At 30.4% G+C, this 13,687-nt stretch overlaps 1 protein-coding gene across 2 annotated transcripts; it reads right to left on the minus strand.

The window, feature by feature from the left end:
• Positions 1-1,063: 1,063 nt before the first annotated feature.
• Positions 1,064-12,838, minus strand: LOC145331787 (caveolin-2-like). Of its 2 annotated transcripts, none has more exons than XM_080176628.1 (7): positions 12,697-12,838; positions 9,066-9,130; positions 7,981-8,064; positions 7,462-7,557; positions 6,681-6,739; positions 3,490-3,545; positions 1,064-2,011 (listed from the first exon to the last, which is right to left on the minus strand). In XM_080176628.1, exons 1-7 carry the CDS (start codon positions 12,719-12,721, stop codon positions 1,926-1,928), a joined length of 471 nt encoding a protein of 156 aa, XP_080032754.1. In that variant the 5' UTR covers positions 12,722-12,838; the 3' UTR covers positions 1,064-1,925. The 2 variants fall into 2 exon arrangements, with proteins under 2 accessions (XP_080032754.1, XP_080032753.1); XM_080176627.1 differs by lacking the exon at positions 6,681-6,739 and adding an exon at positions 6,774-6,832.
• Between the last annotated feature and the right edge of the window lie 849 nt (positions 12,839-13,687).

Here is a 13,687-nt window from a genome sequence, read left to right on the forward strand (position 1 = left end):
TTTAAAGATCCAGCTCAGTTTTAATAAATGACAATATCTTAAAGTAGCGAAACAAAAAAAGGTAAAGAGAAACGGACAAAGTGAGTTATAGATCAGATATTCATTTGCCATAACAAAGAAAAGAAAGAAAGAAATGCAAAAGACAATCACGAAACCTTCAAAAAATGAGGTATATCTCCTTTAAAACAGGATAGACAGACAAATGAATGTATAGATTAGTAGTGCATCATATGTCTTCACTGTAATTTTAGCTGTCTATCTTTCGAATTGTTAGTAAAGAGCATACCTACAGAATTACTACGCTTTTTAAGTTGTACTTCCCTGATTTAGAATTTACCATACTAATTTCAAATCTATAGGACTATTCTAAAATGCCTAATTTAATAACCATAGCTAGCCGTAAAAAACAGACGGATCAACCCTATTCAAAAAAAAACTTTGCTTTCAAAAAAACTTTAGCGGTTTGTAAGAAACTTCCTACTTTGAATGATAATTGTAATGATTGTTGGTCGGTCTGTTTGTCTGTTAGTCTGTCTGTTGGGGTATTCAAGGATTTATTTGTTATTTATCTTTCTTTATATCAGCTTCTTGTCAACAATGCCTATCATTGCCATGAATATATTTATCATAAACAGAAAAAAAGGTTGATACCATTCATAAAAGCAAAGATCTAAAATCAGACTCTAGAACAAACGAATGTTACTTAAAATGTCAGGACTTAATAAACAGACTATCAAAATTACGTAAATACAGGATACTGTTTAGGAACATAGTTACATTTATAACCCCTGAGTATAGAGAAGCTTCGCTTAAAATTTTGTACCTTGTTGTTCAAAAATGAGATAAATAGTTAATTATAACATACAAAAATGTTATCATATAGTAAAAATTCATCATGTTTTGAATAGACGTTCAGTCTTTTTGGTAACAATTATAGGGTTGGTATGCTTTTTAGATAGCACTCAACTGACCATCCATGTTTTTTTTGTGTTCGTTACATATGTATTTTGTCATCCTTGTTATATACTTATCTTACATAAAATAGAAAAAAAATAAATTATAAAATACTACATTTATTCAAAAGAGTTTTGATAACAAAGCAAATAATAATTTAAAATAATAATAATTCATTTAATCTTGAATTTAGTACAAAAATAAATCAAAAATATTTTCATAAGATGACTTAATAAGAAAATAAATATAATTCTAATTAAAAACCAGTTTTTGTTCATTGCTTTAATCATCACATTTATGAGATCCAGGTATATTCAAGTTTAATCTTTTTACTTTTAAAAATTTTGACACACATTAATTTTATTAGATTATTTAAAATAATTTTTTCTTCTTATAATGTTTAGATTTGGGTAAGCTCTATTGTATAACTTAGAAATAGATAAAAACTTGTAAATTGGCGGTATAGGTTAGGTTGGGTTAAGTAAGTGTTATGTAAGATGACTAGTGATTTAGGCCATGCAGAGTTGCTCCCCACAGTGGACAGGAAAAAATTTACAGGGGAGATGGGGTATTTTTTGTTCAAAAATATTTTAGTTTCAGTGATAAGAAGTTATTTTCGCATAGTATCATTGACAGCTTTCTGCGGATATTTAGATGAAAAATTATAAGATTAAAACCAGTTTGTTAGCTGCGAGGGTTCAAAGGCAAGGACTACCAAAACTGGTATGAATTTTATGATTTTTGAGGAAAATTGACTGCAATATTGTGCTATACACGGTTTTTAATGAGAACCGGTTCTAAATCATTAATACCTTAACAGATGAAAAAGGAAATTTACAAAACTATTTGATCACATTTAGAATTTAAAAATTGACATATAGGTACATATTTATAATTAAAGAGGTAATACATATGCAATATCCAATAGATATGCCATATTCATATCCATAATAGCGCGGCTACTCTACACCTTATGTGATAAATATGTCGCCCACATCTCTTTCTTTCTCCGGATCTCCCTTGATAGACCTCACCTTGACTTTAGAACAAACCAAACCTAAACAAAATAAATTTCAAAAAGTTTTACTCTTCTAATATTTTGTATATACTTATGTATCTTGAATTCAACCATGAGAAAAGTGAACTAAAAAACAGAGGTGGATTCTTAAAAAAATATTGCCCAACTAATCGCTTAGTGGGGCAAAATTGTTTTCGCGATAAATCCACCAAAATCACATTAAAAATCCACAAAAAATAAACAAAATCATAGAAATGTTATGAACATAAGATTTTATTTTATTTTTGTAGATTTTTTATGTGATATTGGAGGATTTTTCACGAAAACAATTTTGCCCCACTAAGCGATTAGTGGGGCAAATTTTTTTAAGAATCCACCTCAGGTCAATTCTTCAAAAAGTGTAGGACTTAGCAAGAAGTTTTTTTTGCGGGAGTGAGGGGTAAAATGGGGCGTGGAGGGCGCTGAAAATTGTATTCTCCTCAATATTTTTTCTTACGGGGTAAAACTTAATTGAGTAGAGGTAGGGGAAGAATCAACATTTATGGTATAAAATTTCCCAAATTTACCTGGTCTTCAAAAACTAAGGCACTTGATCGATGGCACAAAGAGGCAAAACAAATTTTAGGGGGCTTTTGAGGTTTGGAAAGATAAAATTTGTATAAATGAAATATAAATCTTTAATCACACCTTTACCATCCCCTCCCCCCTTCAATTTTGTAATTAGAAAATAATTAAGGATAAAACATGCGCATTTGTAACTAGCATATTTTAAGAATAGCCTTTTTTGAGTAGCATTTTTTGAGATTTTCTAAAACTAATTAAGGAAATAAAGATTGATGTGAAGAATTTATCTTATTTCTCTTTTTTCCCCGCCCTTTTTTCCTCTCCGGGATTTATTTGCTGATTTATTGATTGGCAAGGTCGGCTGGTATTAGAGTTATTAGTGAAAGAGTTATATTATTTCCTATAATAGATTTATTACTACTAGAGTCAGAGGGGACATCAAGGGGGTATGGGAAAAAGTGATTCCCCCCATGCATTTTAAAAATAAATTAGATTTATCTCCCCTCGCCCTAGAAATACCCCCCAAAAATATAATATCTTTCTATTTGAAAAATCTATCTGTCTATCCATCTATAAATTTTACCTACAGGTCGGCAAGGTCGGCTGGTAATAGAGATATTAGTATGAGAGTTTTATTATTTCTTATAATAGATTTATTACTAATAGAGTAACAGGGACTTCAAGGGGGTAAGGTATAAGTGATTCCCCCCTCCCCCTAGAAATACCCCCCATATATAAGTATATTAAGCGTTCGTCTGACTTTCCATTAATAAAAATCAACAAGCGCTGGAAAGTGTTATACTTGACGTCATAAAAATACGTTTAGTAATGAGGGATATGAGGAGAAGTAGGAAAGGAATCCCTAAAAAAAGAGATGACGTATTTTTATGACATCACTGACACATGACCTTTTACATCGCTTCAAAATCTGTCCAACTATCTATGAATTTCACCTACAGTTTCCATACAAGGGGCGACGCATGCAGCCATACAAACCATAACCATTTTCCTACGATAAAAAACATGAATTTTTTTCAACCATTATTTTATTGAGGAGAGTTGAATTGGAAGATTTTATTCGATAACAACGTGTAAAATTTTCTTATTTTTAATTTCTACGGCTTTGTGGTATAAGTTTTACCGTATGGCTTCGAAACTGATTAATGTCCGCTGGATTAGGACCTGTTATAAGCCATACTGAAAAAACCTTGCATATTATTGTATTATATCTAGTTTTCTACGAATATAAAATATACAATTATAATATTGAAACCAGTTTTGCCAGTATGTGCCTTCGGCATCTCGGGGCTAACAAAACTGTTTTAATTTTATAATTGTACATTTTTATATCCACATAAACCTGTTTATAATACGATGCGATAAATAACTATTCTTTCGTTTTTGCAGAAAAAAACGTTCATTAAAATACAACCACAAAGATGAAATATTTTAGCATCTGCCGTCACATTGTGCGGATGGCAATCCATCTACAGCCGTAAGTTGCGGATGGCTATCCGCGGATGTTTTCATGTGAATCCTGGCTTGTATTAATTAATCTAGTTACCACCATTAAGAAAAGGCATTTCCCCCAGTGCAGTGGTTGCAGGGATATTTCAGCAGAAATCAGCATAAAAGGCGGTTTTCATCACAGTGCCTTGTCAAGCAATACATTTGTAATATATATGTATAACTAGACAACTACCTGGATCCCCCTGTTAAGGACCTTTAGTTGGCTTTCTGCCGTTTTGTAGCGACTTGGCTGTGTTAATATTTCCAACGTTATTCGTTGATTTTCAAAGACACAATTGAAAGACGGCACAAGTTCCTCAAAAAGGAGACATAAAGTTATTTAACCCCTTCCCCCTCTAGTGTTTTATTCTAATCACTAGCCGAACCTATATTATATGAATCCTAACCGGTCTGAGATGTATTATTTATATTTTGAGAAATCGTAGATAATGTGCGAAAAAAAGAAAACACAAAAAAGAAAAATTTATCCTTCATATCCCTGTTGAAATGGGCCGTACCAATTTACTCGCATTGTATACAAGTAAAAAGAAAGAGGACCACTAATTGTTAAGGCACAAATCAATCTATTATCTATCCATCTATTTAATGGTAGGTGTATTTATCTATCTATATATCTATAAATTTACTTATTATCTGTTCATCCAGCTATCGGTTATTCAATCTATCGAAAAATTTATTGAATAATTATTCATCTGTCTATCTATCTATCTACCAATTTACTCGCACTGTATACAAGTATAAAACGGGCCACTAATTATTGAAGGTACAAATTGATTTGTCTAAACATCTATCGGTCATTAATTCTATCTAACAATCTATCGAATATTCAGTCTATCTATCTATCCGTCCATGCATGTATTAATGGTAGGACTAATTACAGAAGAACAAATATGTCTACCTAGGTATCTAGTATCCATATATCTATTAATATATCTATCTATCTATCCACCCATGCATGTATTAATGGTAGGACTAAAAACAGAAGAACAGATCTGTCTACCTATGTATCCAGTATCCATATATCTATTAATCTATCTATCCACCCATGCATGTATTAATGGTAGGACTAATAACAGAAGAACAAATCTGTCTACCTATGTATCCAGTATTCATATATCTATTAATCTATCTATCTATCCACCCATGCATGTACTAATGGAAGGACTAATTACAGAATATCAAATTTGTCTACCTATGTATCCAGTATTCATATATCTATTAATCTATCTATCTATCCACCCATGCATGTATTAACGGAAGGACTAATAACAGAATAACAAATTTGTCTACCTATGTATCCAGTATCCATATATCTATCAATCTATCTATCTATCCACCCATGCATGTATTAATGGAAGGACTAATTACAGAATAACAAATCTATCTACCTATGTATCCAGTATCCATATATCTATTAATCTATCTATCTATCTATCCACCCATGCATGTATTAACGGAAGGACTAATTACAGAAGAACAAATCACTATTCCTAATGAATTCTCAGAGAGGTGTCTTTAGTTATTTGAAATGTTATGATTACAGTATTATTAAGCAAGAAAACGTCAATAAAAGCAAAGCTCAAAAAATGTAATGTTAAAAAACACTTAGTAATTATTATCAAAGATTTTTGGACAAATAATAACAATAAAAAGACTCAACTTTGAATAAATGTGTGTTAGTTAAAAAGTACAGCCGCTGATACTGTATTCTTAAAGGCTTAACAGACATTTACAATGTACATGGACAACTAATTCTGATAATAGCTGTATAATTTAAACATAATATCTGTGGTACTTTATTTAAAACCTATTCATAGACCACTGAAACCCTAACTTCATTTATTTGTAACTAGGGCTATAGCCTTTCGGGGCTCTTCCAAAATTTGTTTAAGATAACCTAATCTAATCACCCTAATTAAGATTTTTACTTTTCAGTCCAAATGCAATATGAGGAAAACCGCAATTTATCCTGCTGTTTAAAATATGCTGTAATAATGAATTACCATTTATTGTTAGAACCCACCAATATAGTAAATAGCTGCTAGGTATTAGTATCCAAGGGCGAGATTAAATAGTTTTCTCAGGGACAACCAGCAATTTAGGGATGGGACAATCCAATACAATTAATATTTTTCCTAGAGTGATCTATCTTTCTTCCTACCTACGAAGTAAAACAATAGAGGGGGTATGAGCTATATTCAACTCTGACCACAGGGCGGGGACCCTGGTCCTATTTTGTGTTGGGTCTTTAAAATCAGCGTCGGAAATATAAAAACAGCTGAATCCAGTCAAAGCAATTTTATAGCAGACGAAAAGGGTCTCCACCACTTGGGTGAAGTAGTCTTGATTATACATCTATACTTTTACATTTATTGTTTTTACATCTAAAGATTTATTTTTTGCTTTTAACTTTTCAGCGACTCCAAAATGGTTACAAATTCTACTATACCAAAAAAATAAAAAATAAACCTATACAATTTGCTTTTATAATGATTGCCATGAGATAAACTAAATAAAAACGGACTACCAACTACTTTTCTAAAATTTTATGTTATGGTTATTCGTTTTGAAATTTATTTTGACATATGAATTTTAAATAAAATGATATGTTCACCTGAAAAAGGCAAAGTTAATCTTGCAATGTCTAAGCGCAGGTCCATTAGCCCAAATATGCTAAATAAAAGGAATTAGTTAAAATGATATTAACCTGAAGTAGGCAAAGTTTATCTTGCAATGCCTTAGCGCAGGTCCTGCCGCCCATACATGCTAAAAATAATTTATGTTTTTGTTTTATCATATCTTTATGGATAAATTTGAATTTTTAATTATTTTAATCTTAATATTCTAAAAACTTAACTATGAATTGAAATATACATGTATATGTAGCATTTAACCTCATAATCAATCTCTATCAATTAAAATTAACAACTGATCTAGCATTAAATCTATCATTCAATGTAGCCTTCAATCTACACAAATTCTAGTATTCATTTATTCTAAGAATTCATTTATTATTTAATCTCAAATTCAATCTATCATTTAATATAAATCAATCAGCAATCATCTTAATATTAGATAAAATACTAATTATCATTAATCAGACTTAATCTATCTCTCACAATAGCATCTAGCAATAAATCTATTATTAAATCTAATAATCAATCTATCATTCAATCTACACTAATTCTATTATAGTCAATATAAAAACTTATATAAAAATTAGTATAGAATTCAATCAATAATAGATCAAGTATTCAATCTAACACTCAGTGTAGAATTCAACCTTATAAACAATAGACTATTCAATCTTACAATTAATCTAACATTATTTCTATTAATCCTTGGAACAATAAATCTAATATTTAATCTAACAATCTATTTATCTATTATTCTACCTGAAATGAGAGACAAGCAAAGCTGATTCCAGCACAGAAGGCAAAGCAAGGAGCCACCAGGATAGTCATCAGAATATAACATCCATTCATGGTGCACTATACATAAATTTATTGGATTTGAAAAAAGGAGAAAAAGATTTATTTTTCCCACATATAAATATTAAGTATATAAATATTTTATTTAGTTTAAAAATGTAGAATATCTATTTGAATGCTCAGTTTGTAAATTTTGAAGAATATTTAAACAAATTTATACTTTTAATAGTGATATAAAAAATAAAGCTCAGAAAGTTAACAAGAAACATATTAACAAATCTTTAAAGGATACTTTTTGTAAGTATTTTTTTAAGAATTAAAACTTAAAGCTAAAATAACAATGAAACTCCTTTTTCCAACCCTTTCCCTCTTACTGGATGAATGATTTGACCAATAAATGAGGTCCACATTAGCAAACTAAATTTACGACAAATTTTCCCAAGTCAATATATCCATGTATTTTTATATCCTTTGTAATACTACCTGAAAACATTTTCTGGAACAATTCCAAGTACAGTCCAGAGATCTGAGACCTTCGGGTTCCCCGATTATATCATCCCACATCACCTAAAAAATAAATATTTAATATGATTTTTATTTCAAAAACATAGGACACAAAAATTGTATGTATGGGATATTCTAGCTCATATGCGTTGAGTATCCAACTTATAAATCAATTTCTAGAAGACGTAGATTTAGTTTAAAAAGGATAGAATAAAGAAATAACTGTTCTTTTTATCAAAATGTGCACAATTAACAATTAACTTGGATTGTTTCTAAAATTTGTTCTCATTGGTCCAATTGAAGGATTTTTCATCTAGGTGTTCTATATTTATTGAGTATTAATTTTTAGTAATAGAAACTGTGGTGTCAACCCATGGTATGAATTCTTAACTATAGTGATAACTTTGCCCTCCATTATAAATTCTTTATCATATTATCACGTGACTGATATAGCAGTAGTAGGTAAAAGATATCTTCTTCAACAATTATATCAGCCTAGAGTATATTATAAAAAACACATGTCACAAAAACTGAAGCTATAAAATGTGTTGTTTTGATGACATAAATGATTTATAAATGTGTTTATGAGAATTCGAAAATAACATAATAGAAATAAAATTCTCTAATTTCATATTACATTGTTTTTTTATAACTCTATAAGCATTAGTTAATTTCTAAAAATAAATAAATTTTTGAATTGTAAACAAGTCTCATTTTAGAACAATAAAATAATAAATATTTTCATAACAATATACAATTAGAGGGTTGGAAATATTTTAGATCTTTTAACATTTTAACAACAAAAAAATGGTAAATTTGAAGTTTATTGGTAAAAACTCAAACTCTAGGACTTTCTGCCAGGGACGTCTATGCTTTTATTTGGAGTGGGGGGGAAATTAAGGTTTACAAGGTTCGAGGGGGATAATCTAATATATTTTTTAAAATTCTGAGGGAAGTTAACACCCCTTACCCCCTCCCCCTCCTCTTGGATGCTTTTTGCATCATTACAAAGCTTCCCAAAATATTAGACAGTCAAACATTCTATTACTTTATTTCCGCCTGACCTGCAAGTGTGTGTTCAGGTGGTTTGGGTCTCTCTCCCATCCTTCACCAAACCTCTCCACTTTAGCTAGAACAAAAAAACTTTATAAAGTGTCTCAAAAAATCAGCCATGTTACGTCATAAAAATTAGGGATGAAAGAGTGAAAGAATGGGGAAAAAACTCCTAAAAAAGAGATGGACTATAACTTAATTTTATGACGTCACATGGCTGATATTTTTGAGACACTTTGTAAAGCTTCCAAACAGGGGCGTCCAAGCTTTTTATTTTGGGGGGGTTAAAATTTTTTTAAGGGGGGGGTAATTTGGTTTTGGGGGGGGTAAAATGGCGCGCGAAGCGCGCCACAAATTTTTTTTACCCCCCCCAAATTTTTTACCCCGGGGGTAAAATTTGCTTGGGGGGGGGTAATTACCCCCCCTGAAATCTGTTGGCAGGGGTAAAATTTGTTTACCCCCCCCAAAATTTACCCCCGGGGTAAAATTTTTGGGGGGGTAATTTTAATTTTATAAAAAATTTAGTATTAAAAATGCGCGCGAAGCGCGCTAAAATTTTTTCTGTTAGAGATTTTCTATTTTGGGGGGAGTATTTACCCCCCCAAAATGGTTTGGGGGGGTAAATACCCCCCCTAAAATCGTTGGGGGTGCCTACGGCACCCCCAAGGTAGGGGTAATTTTTTTTTGGGGGGGGTATTGTTCACAAAATTTTGGGGGTGCCTACGGCACCCCCAAAATCGTTTGGGGGTGCCAAATGGCCCATTACCCCCCCCCTTGGACGCCTATGCTTCCAAATAAAAAATATTTTCTGCATTAGTAAACAGTTTATTAAACACATATCTATGTATATACTAAATTAAAAGGATGTCTTCTGTCTATCTGTCTGTACCGAAGGATCTTACTAACTGCTGAACCGATATATAGCTTCTTATAGGTCCTTGGAAGGTTTAGAACTAATTTGGGGAAATGACTTTTTTACTTTTTCTTTTTAAAACTAAAATGGTAAAGAGGTGGCGGTCGACCAAACACCCCACACCTCAAGTGCCCTTAGAGGCCTCTAGTGGCGTGACCGCTTGTATATTTAAAAAGGTCCTTTTCTTTTGTTTTGTTACTTTAATAAGGGTAATTTGTAAATAAAAATTTATTTCAAAAGCCTCAAACACATTAATTTCAAAATTGATACCTAACCATTCGAAAATCTAACTAACTTTATATAACCTTGCATAACCTAAACAACAATTGATTATATTTCATTTCTTATTCTTGTAAAATTTATTTAACTGTTATAGAAATTATGTTATTAAAAATTAATTACATTAATAAATAATCAATATGCAAAAATATGCTATATAAAAAATTTCTATTAATGTAAAAGTATTTATCATTATGAAAGGACATTAAATATATAGGAGAAAGTATTTATCATTTTTAAGGAACGAAGCTACATTGTATGCTTGTACATTAAACAAAAAATACCTAGATTATTATTTTTAAAATATATGAGCATCTCGGGGCTAAAAAAACTGGTTTTAATCTTATGATTGTAAATTTTTTTTTATCCGTGAGAAATAGGTAATCTTGCTGCGCTACTTATGGATCTATTTATCCATCTTGATAATGTTGTTGAATGAAAGAAATATAATTGTAGTTAATTGTTGTTATGTCCTTTGGAACTAATTAGGTGATTTTCCTTAAAGTGCCTGTCAAACATTGATACCCCCACCCCAAATATCTTTGGTTGGGGGGGGGGGACAAAAACAACAGTGTCCTAACCATTCGGGGGTAAGCTTACCTAGCCTAAAGAAATAAATAAGCAACCTAAATACTCCTACATACATACATAAGTATGAAAGCAAATAACCACTAAAATACTGTTTTAAAAGTATAAAAAAGGTTGTTTTGGATAATAGAAAGAAAACAAAGCAGCTGGTTTCGTCGTATTTTCACATTAGCTTTTCTCCTATTTCTAGCCCCTGTGCGGGGCTCTAACTCTGCGTGGCATATTTCCTAACCCTGCATGGCAATCATTAACATTTACCTAACCTATAATGATCTATTTAAAGCTAATTTGAAAATACGAAGAAACCCACTACTTCGTTTTCTTTCCATGATCCATTGTTCTGAATATTTTGGTAAATAAACATTTTAACATTATTTATTAGCTCGAGAAAAACCCAAAAAGTATAAAATATGCTCCAAACAAAATCTTACTTTTTATTAGTTCCCATCCGTTTATTTCCATTGAGAAGGTCCAAATTGAAAAGTTTAAGTTTTTTAATTTTTTAATTACATTTTTTTATAAACAAAAGAGTCCCAAGTGACCAATTTTTCGACAATTTTCATGTATTTTCCTTATATTTACAAGGTATGCGACAAGTAAAATGTCCCACTTTAAAATTAATGCGAGTCTTTATACATCTTGATATTAAAGTAACAGGATGTCATTGTATCTATCTGGATATTTAAACGAAATGGTTCTGAATCTTCCTTTTATAATTTTATAGCTATTAATGAGAGAGAGAACCTACAACCTCCCAAGAGAATTACCAAAAATTATTTCAAAGTACCACTAGAGGACAATGAAGTCGTTATTTTATAAAAATTAATAATTTGAAACAAAAATAATGATTATCATTTAACCTTCAAGATAAAGTACTTTTACATAATGTCGTACGGACATTTTATATGGTAAGTATAGAGTAGCTGCGTTTTGGGTGACTATTTTAATGACGTTCCCGTATGATATATATGTACGAACACATATTACCATTATTTGGTAAATGATATAATTATAATTTGAAAATTAGTATTTTGCATGTATGAGCTCTGAAGTGTGCCCTCACTTCCACACAAAAACCTGGCTTATATTACCGCTAAATCCAGAGATATTAACGGATACACAATGCATAATGAATTTATGTACACAACTTATAATGATTAAATTATACAATATTACTTATATATCAATTAGAACATTTGGAAAAAACGCAAAAAAAGGCAATTAGTAAAAAATAACAAACAAAAAGAATTTGTTTTTTTTTAAATATTACAAAAGACTAAAAATGACCCCTAAACATAAATAAACCGTTAAAAAAATATTTTTAAAAATTCCATAGAAAAAGTGACATATTATCTTCAGCTATAAAATAAAAACAATTTGTAATAATGAATAACATATACATAATTTCCATTAATAATTTGCATAAAATCATTAATATGAATATTTCATTAAATTTAAACGTAATTGTATTCAACTGTAATAGTTCTATTATTAAATGCATTAAAAATTCATGCATGAAATAAGAGTGAATTAGGTCATATGAGAAAATTTTAGATATTTATTTAAATAAAAAAATACTTCTTTTGTATTTCAGTAATTAAAGTATTAGGTAACAATTAAAAGACATATTTTAATTTATAAATCTATAAGATAACAAATTTTCTACAAATCTAATTGTTTATTGATTGATGTATCTTTCTATCTGTTTAAAGTATGGCTTCGAAAACCGATTAGTATCCGCTGAATTAGAACCGGTTCTCAGTCTCATATAAAATTATGTAAATCATCGTATTATAGACAATTTTATAATTTTTAATTTTGATATACGCGGAAAGCTGTCTATAATACGATGCAATAAATACCTTGATTTTGTTTATCGTCCCACATATTTGTTGAACCGGGGTTGTAAACGGCGGGTGGCGGGGTTTCGGCGTTATAATCCAGACTGATTTTATAGCCACTGGCGTCTTTTTAATCCTATTATTTAGTAGTCAATATGCTTCTGAAATAAAATATGTTTTTGTTTTGGGATTTCAAAATTATAATTTTTATAATACAATGCTGGAAGGGTGTGGACATCGGACTGTAAATTATTTGAGTGTTCAAACGTTTCAACCAATAATCTTACGCTACAGAAGGGCTAATTTTGTGTATAATCATTGTGTATGTATATTAATTTATTGGCCATTGTGTTATCCCTTTAGATCCCTGACAAATTATACTGGTCTCCAATTATTGTCACACAATCCCTAATTTGTTGGCATGAAAGCTTTGGGGACTTTTATTGAATCTTCATTGGTTTATACAAACGTTCAGTGTCTAAACTTTTCCACAAATGATTTAATTTACAGAAGGGGTGATTTTGTTTATCGTTCATCAATTTATTATTCATTGTTTTATATGTTAAAATCCTAGGCTAAAATGTGTCACTAAAGAAAACATATTTTTAAGTATGTCTTTGAAACCAATTAATGTTTGCTGGATTTTAACCGGTTCTCAGCCATACTGTAAAAACATGTATAGCATCGTATTACAGAACGTTTTTCACCAATAATAAAATAAAAAATCAGATCCAGTTTCGTAAAACCCTCGGGTATGAAAAGAAATGTTTTTTTTATATTTTAATATCCGCGGAAAGCTTCCATAAAATTATGCGATAAATAGCTATTCTTGAGTGATCTAAGTTCCCATGAAAAATATCTTAAAAATCATTTTTGGCTAATTTTGGAAATACTTGATTCTATCAGTAGCAACATTTATCGTGAACTTACTACATCCAAAAGTGCCCTGCCATAATAATATAAATACTTTTGGTAATGGCAAAAGAAGGACAAAAATGTGAAAATAATTTGG

This window comes from Acartia tonsa, chromosome 11, assembly GCF_053477335.1.
Source record: "Acartia tonsa isolate MP-2025a chromosome 11, ASM5347733v1, whole genome shotgun sequence".
Classification (NCBI taxonomy): Eukaryota; Metazoa; Arthropoda; class Copepoda; order Calanoida; family Acartiidae; genus Acartia; species Acartia tonsa.

Coding starts and splice junctions, on each gene's coding strand:
- LOC145331787 (XM_080176628.1), bottom strand. CDS start 12,721: ATGTGGGACGATAAACAAAATCAAG. Junction 7,558..7,980: donor GTTCCAGAAAATGTTTTCAG/GTAGTATTACAA, acceptor ATTTATGTATAG/TGCACCATGAATGGATGTTA. Junction 6,740..7,461: donor TTGCTTGTCTCTCATTTCAG/GTAGAATAATAG, acceptor CCTTTTATTTAG/CATATTTGGGCTAATGGACC.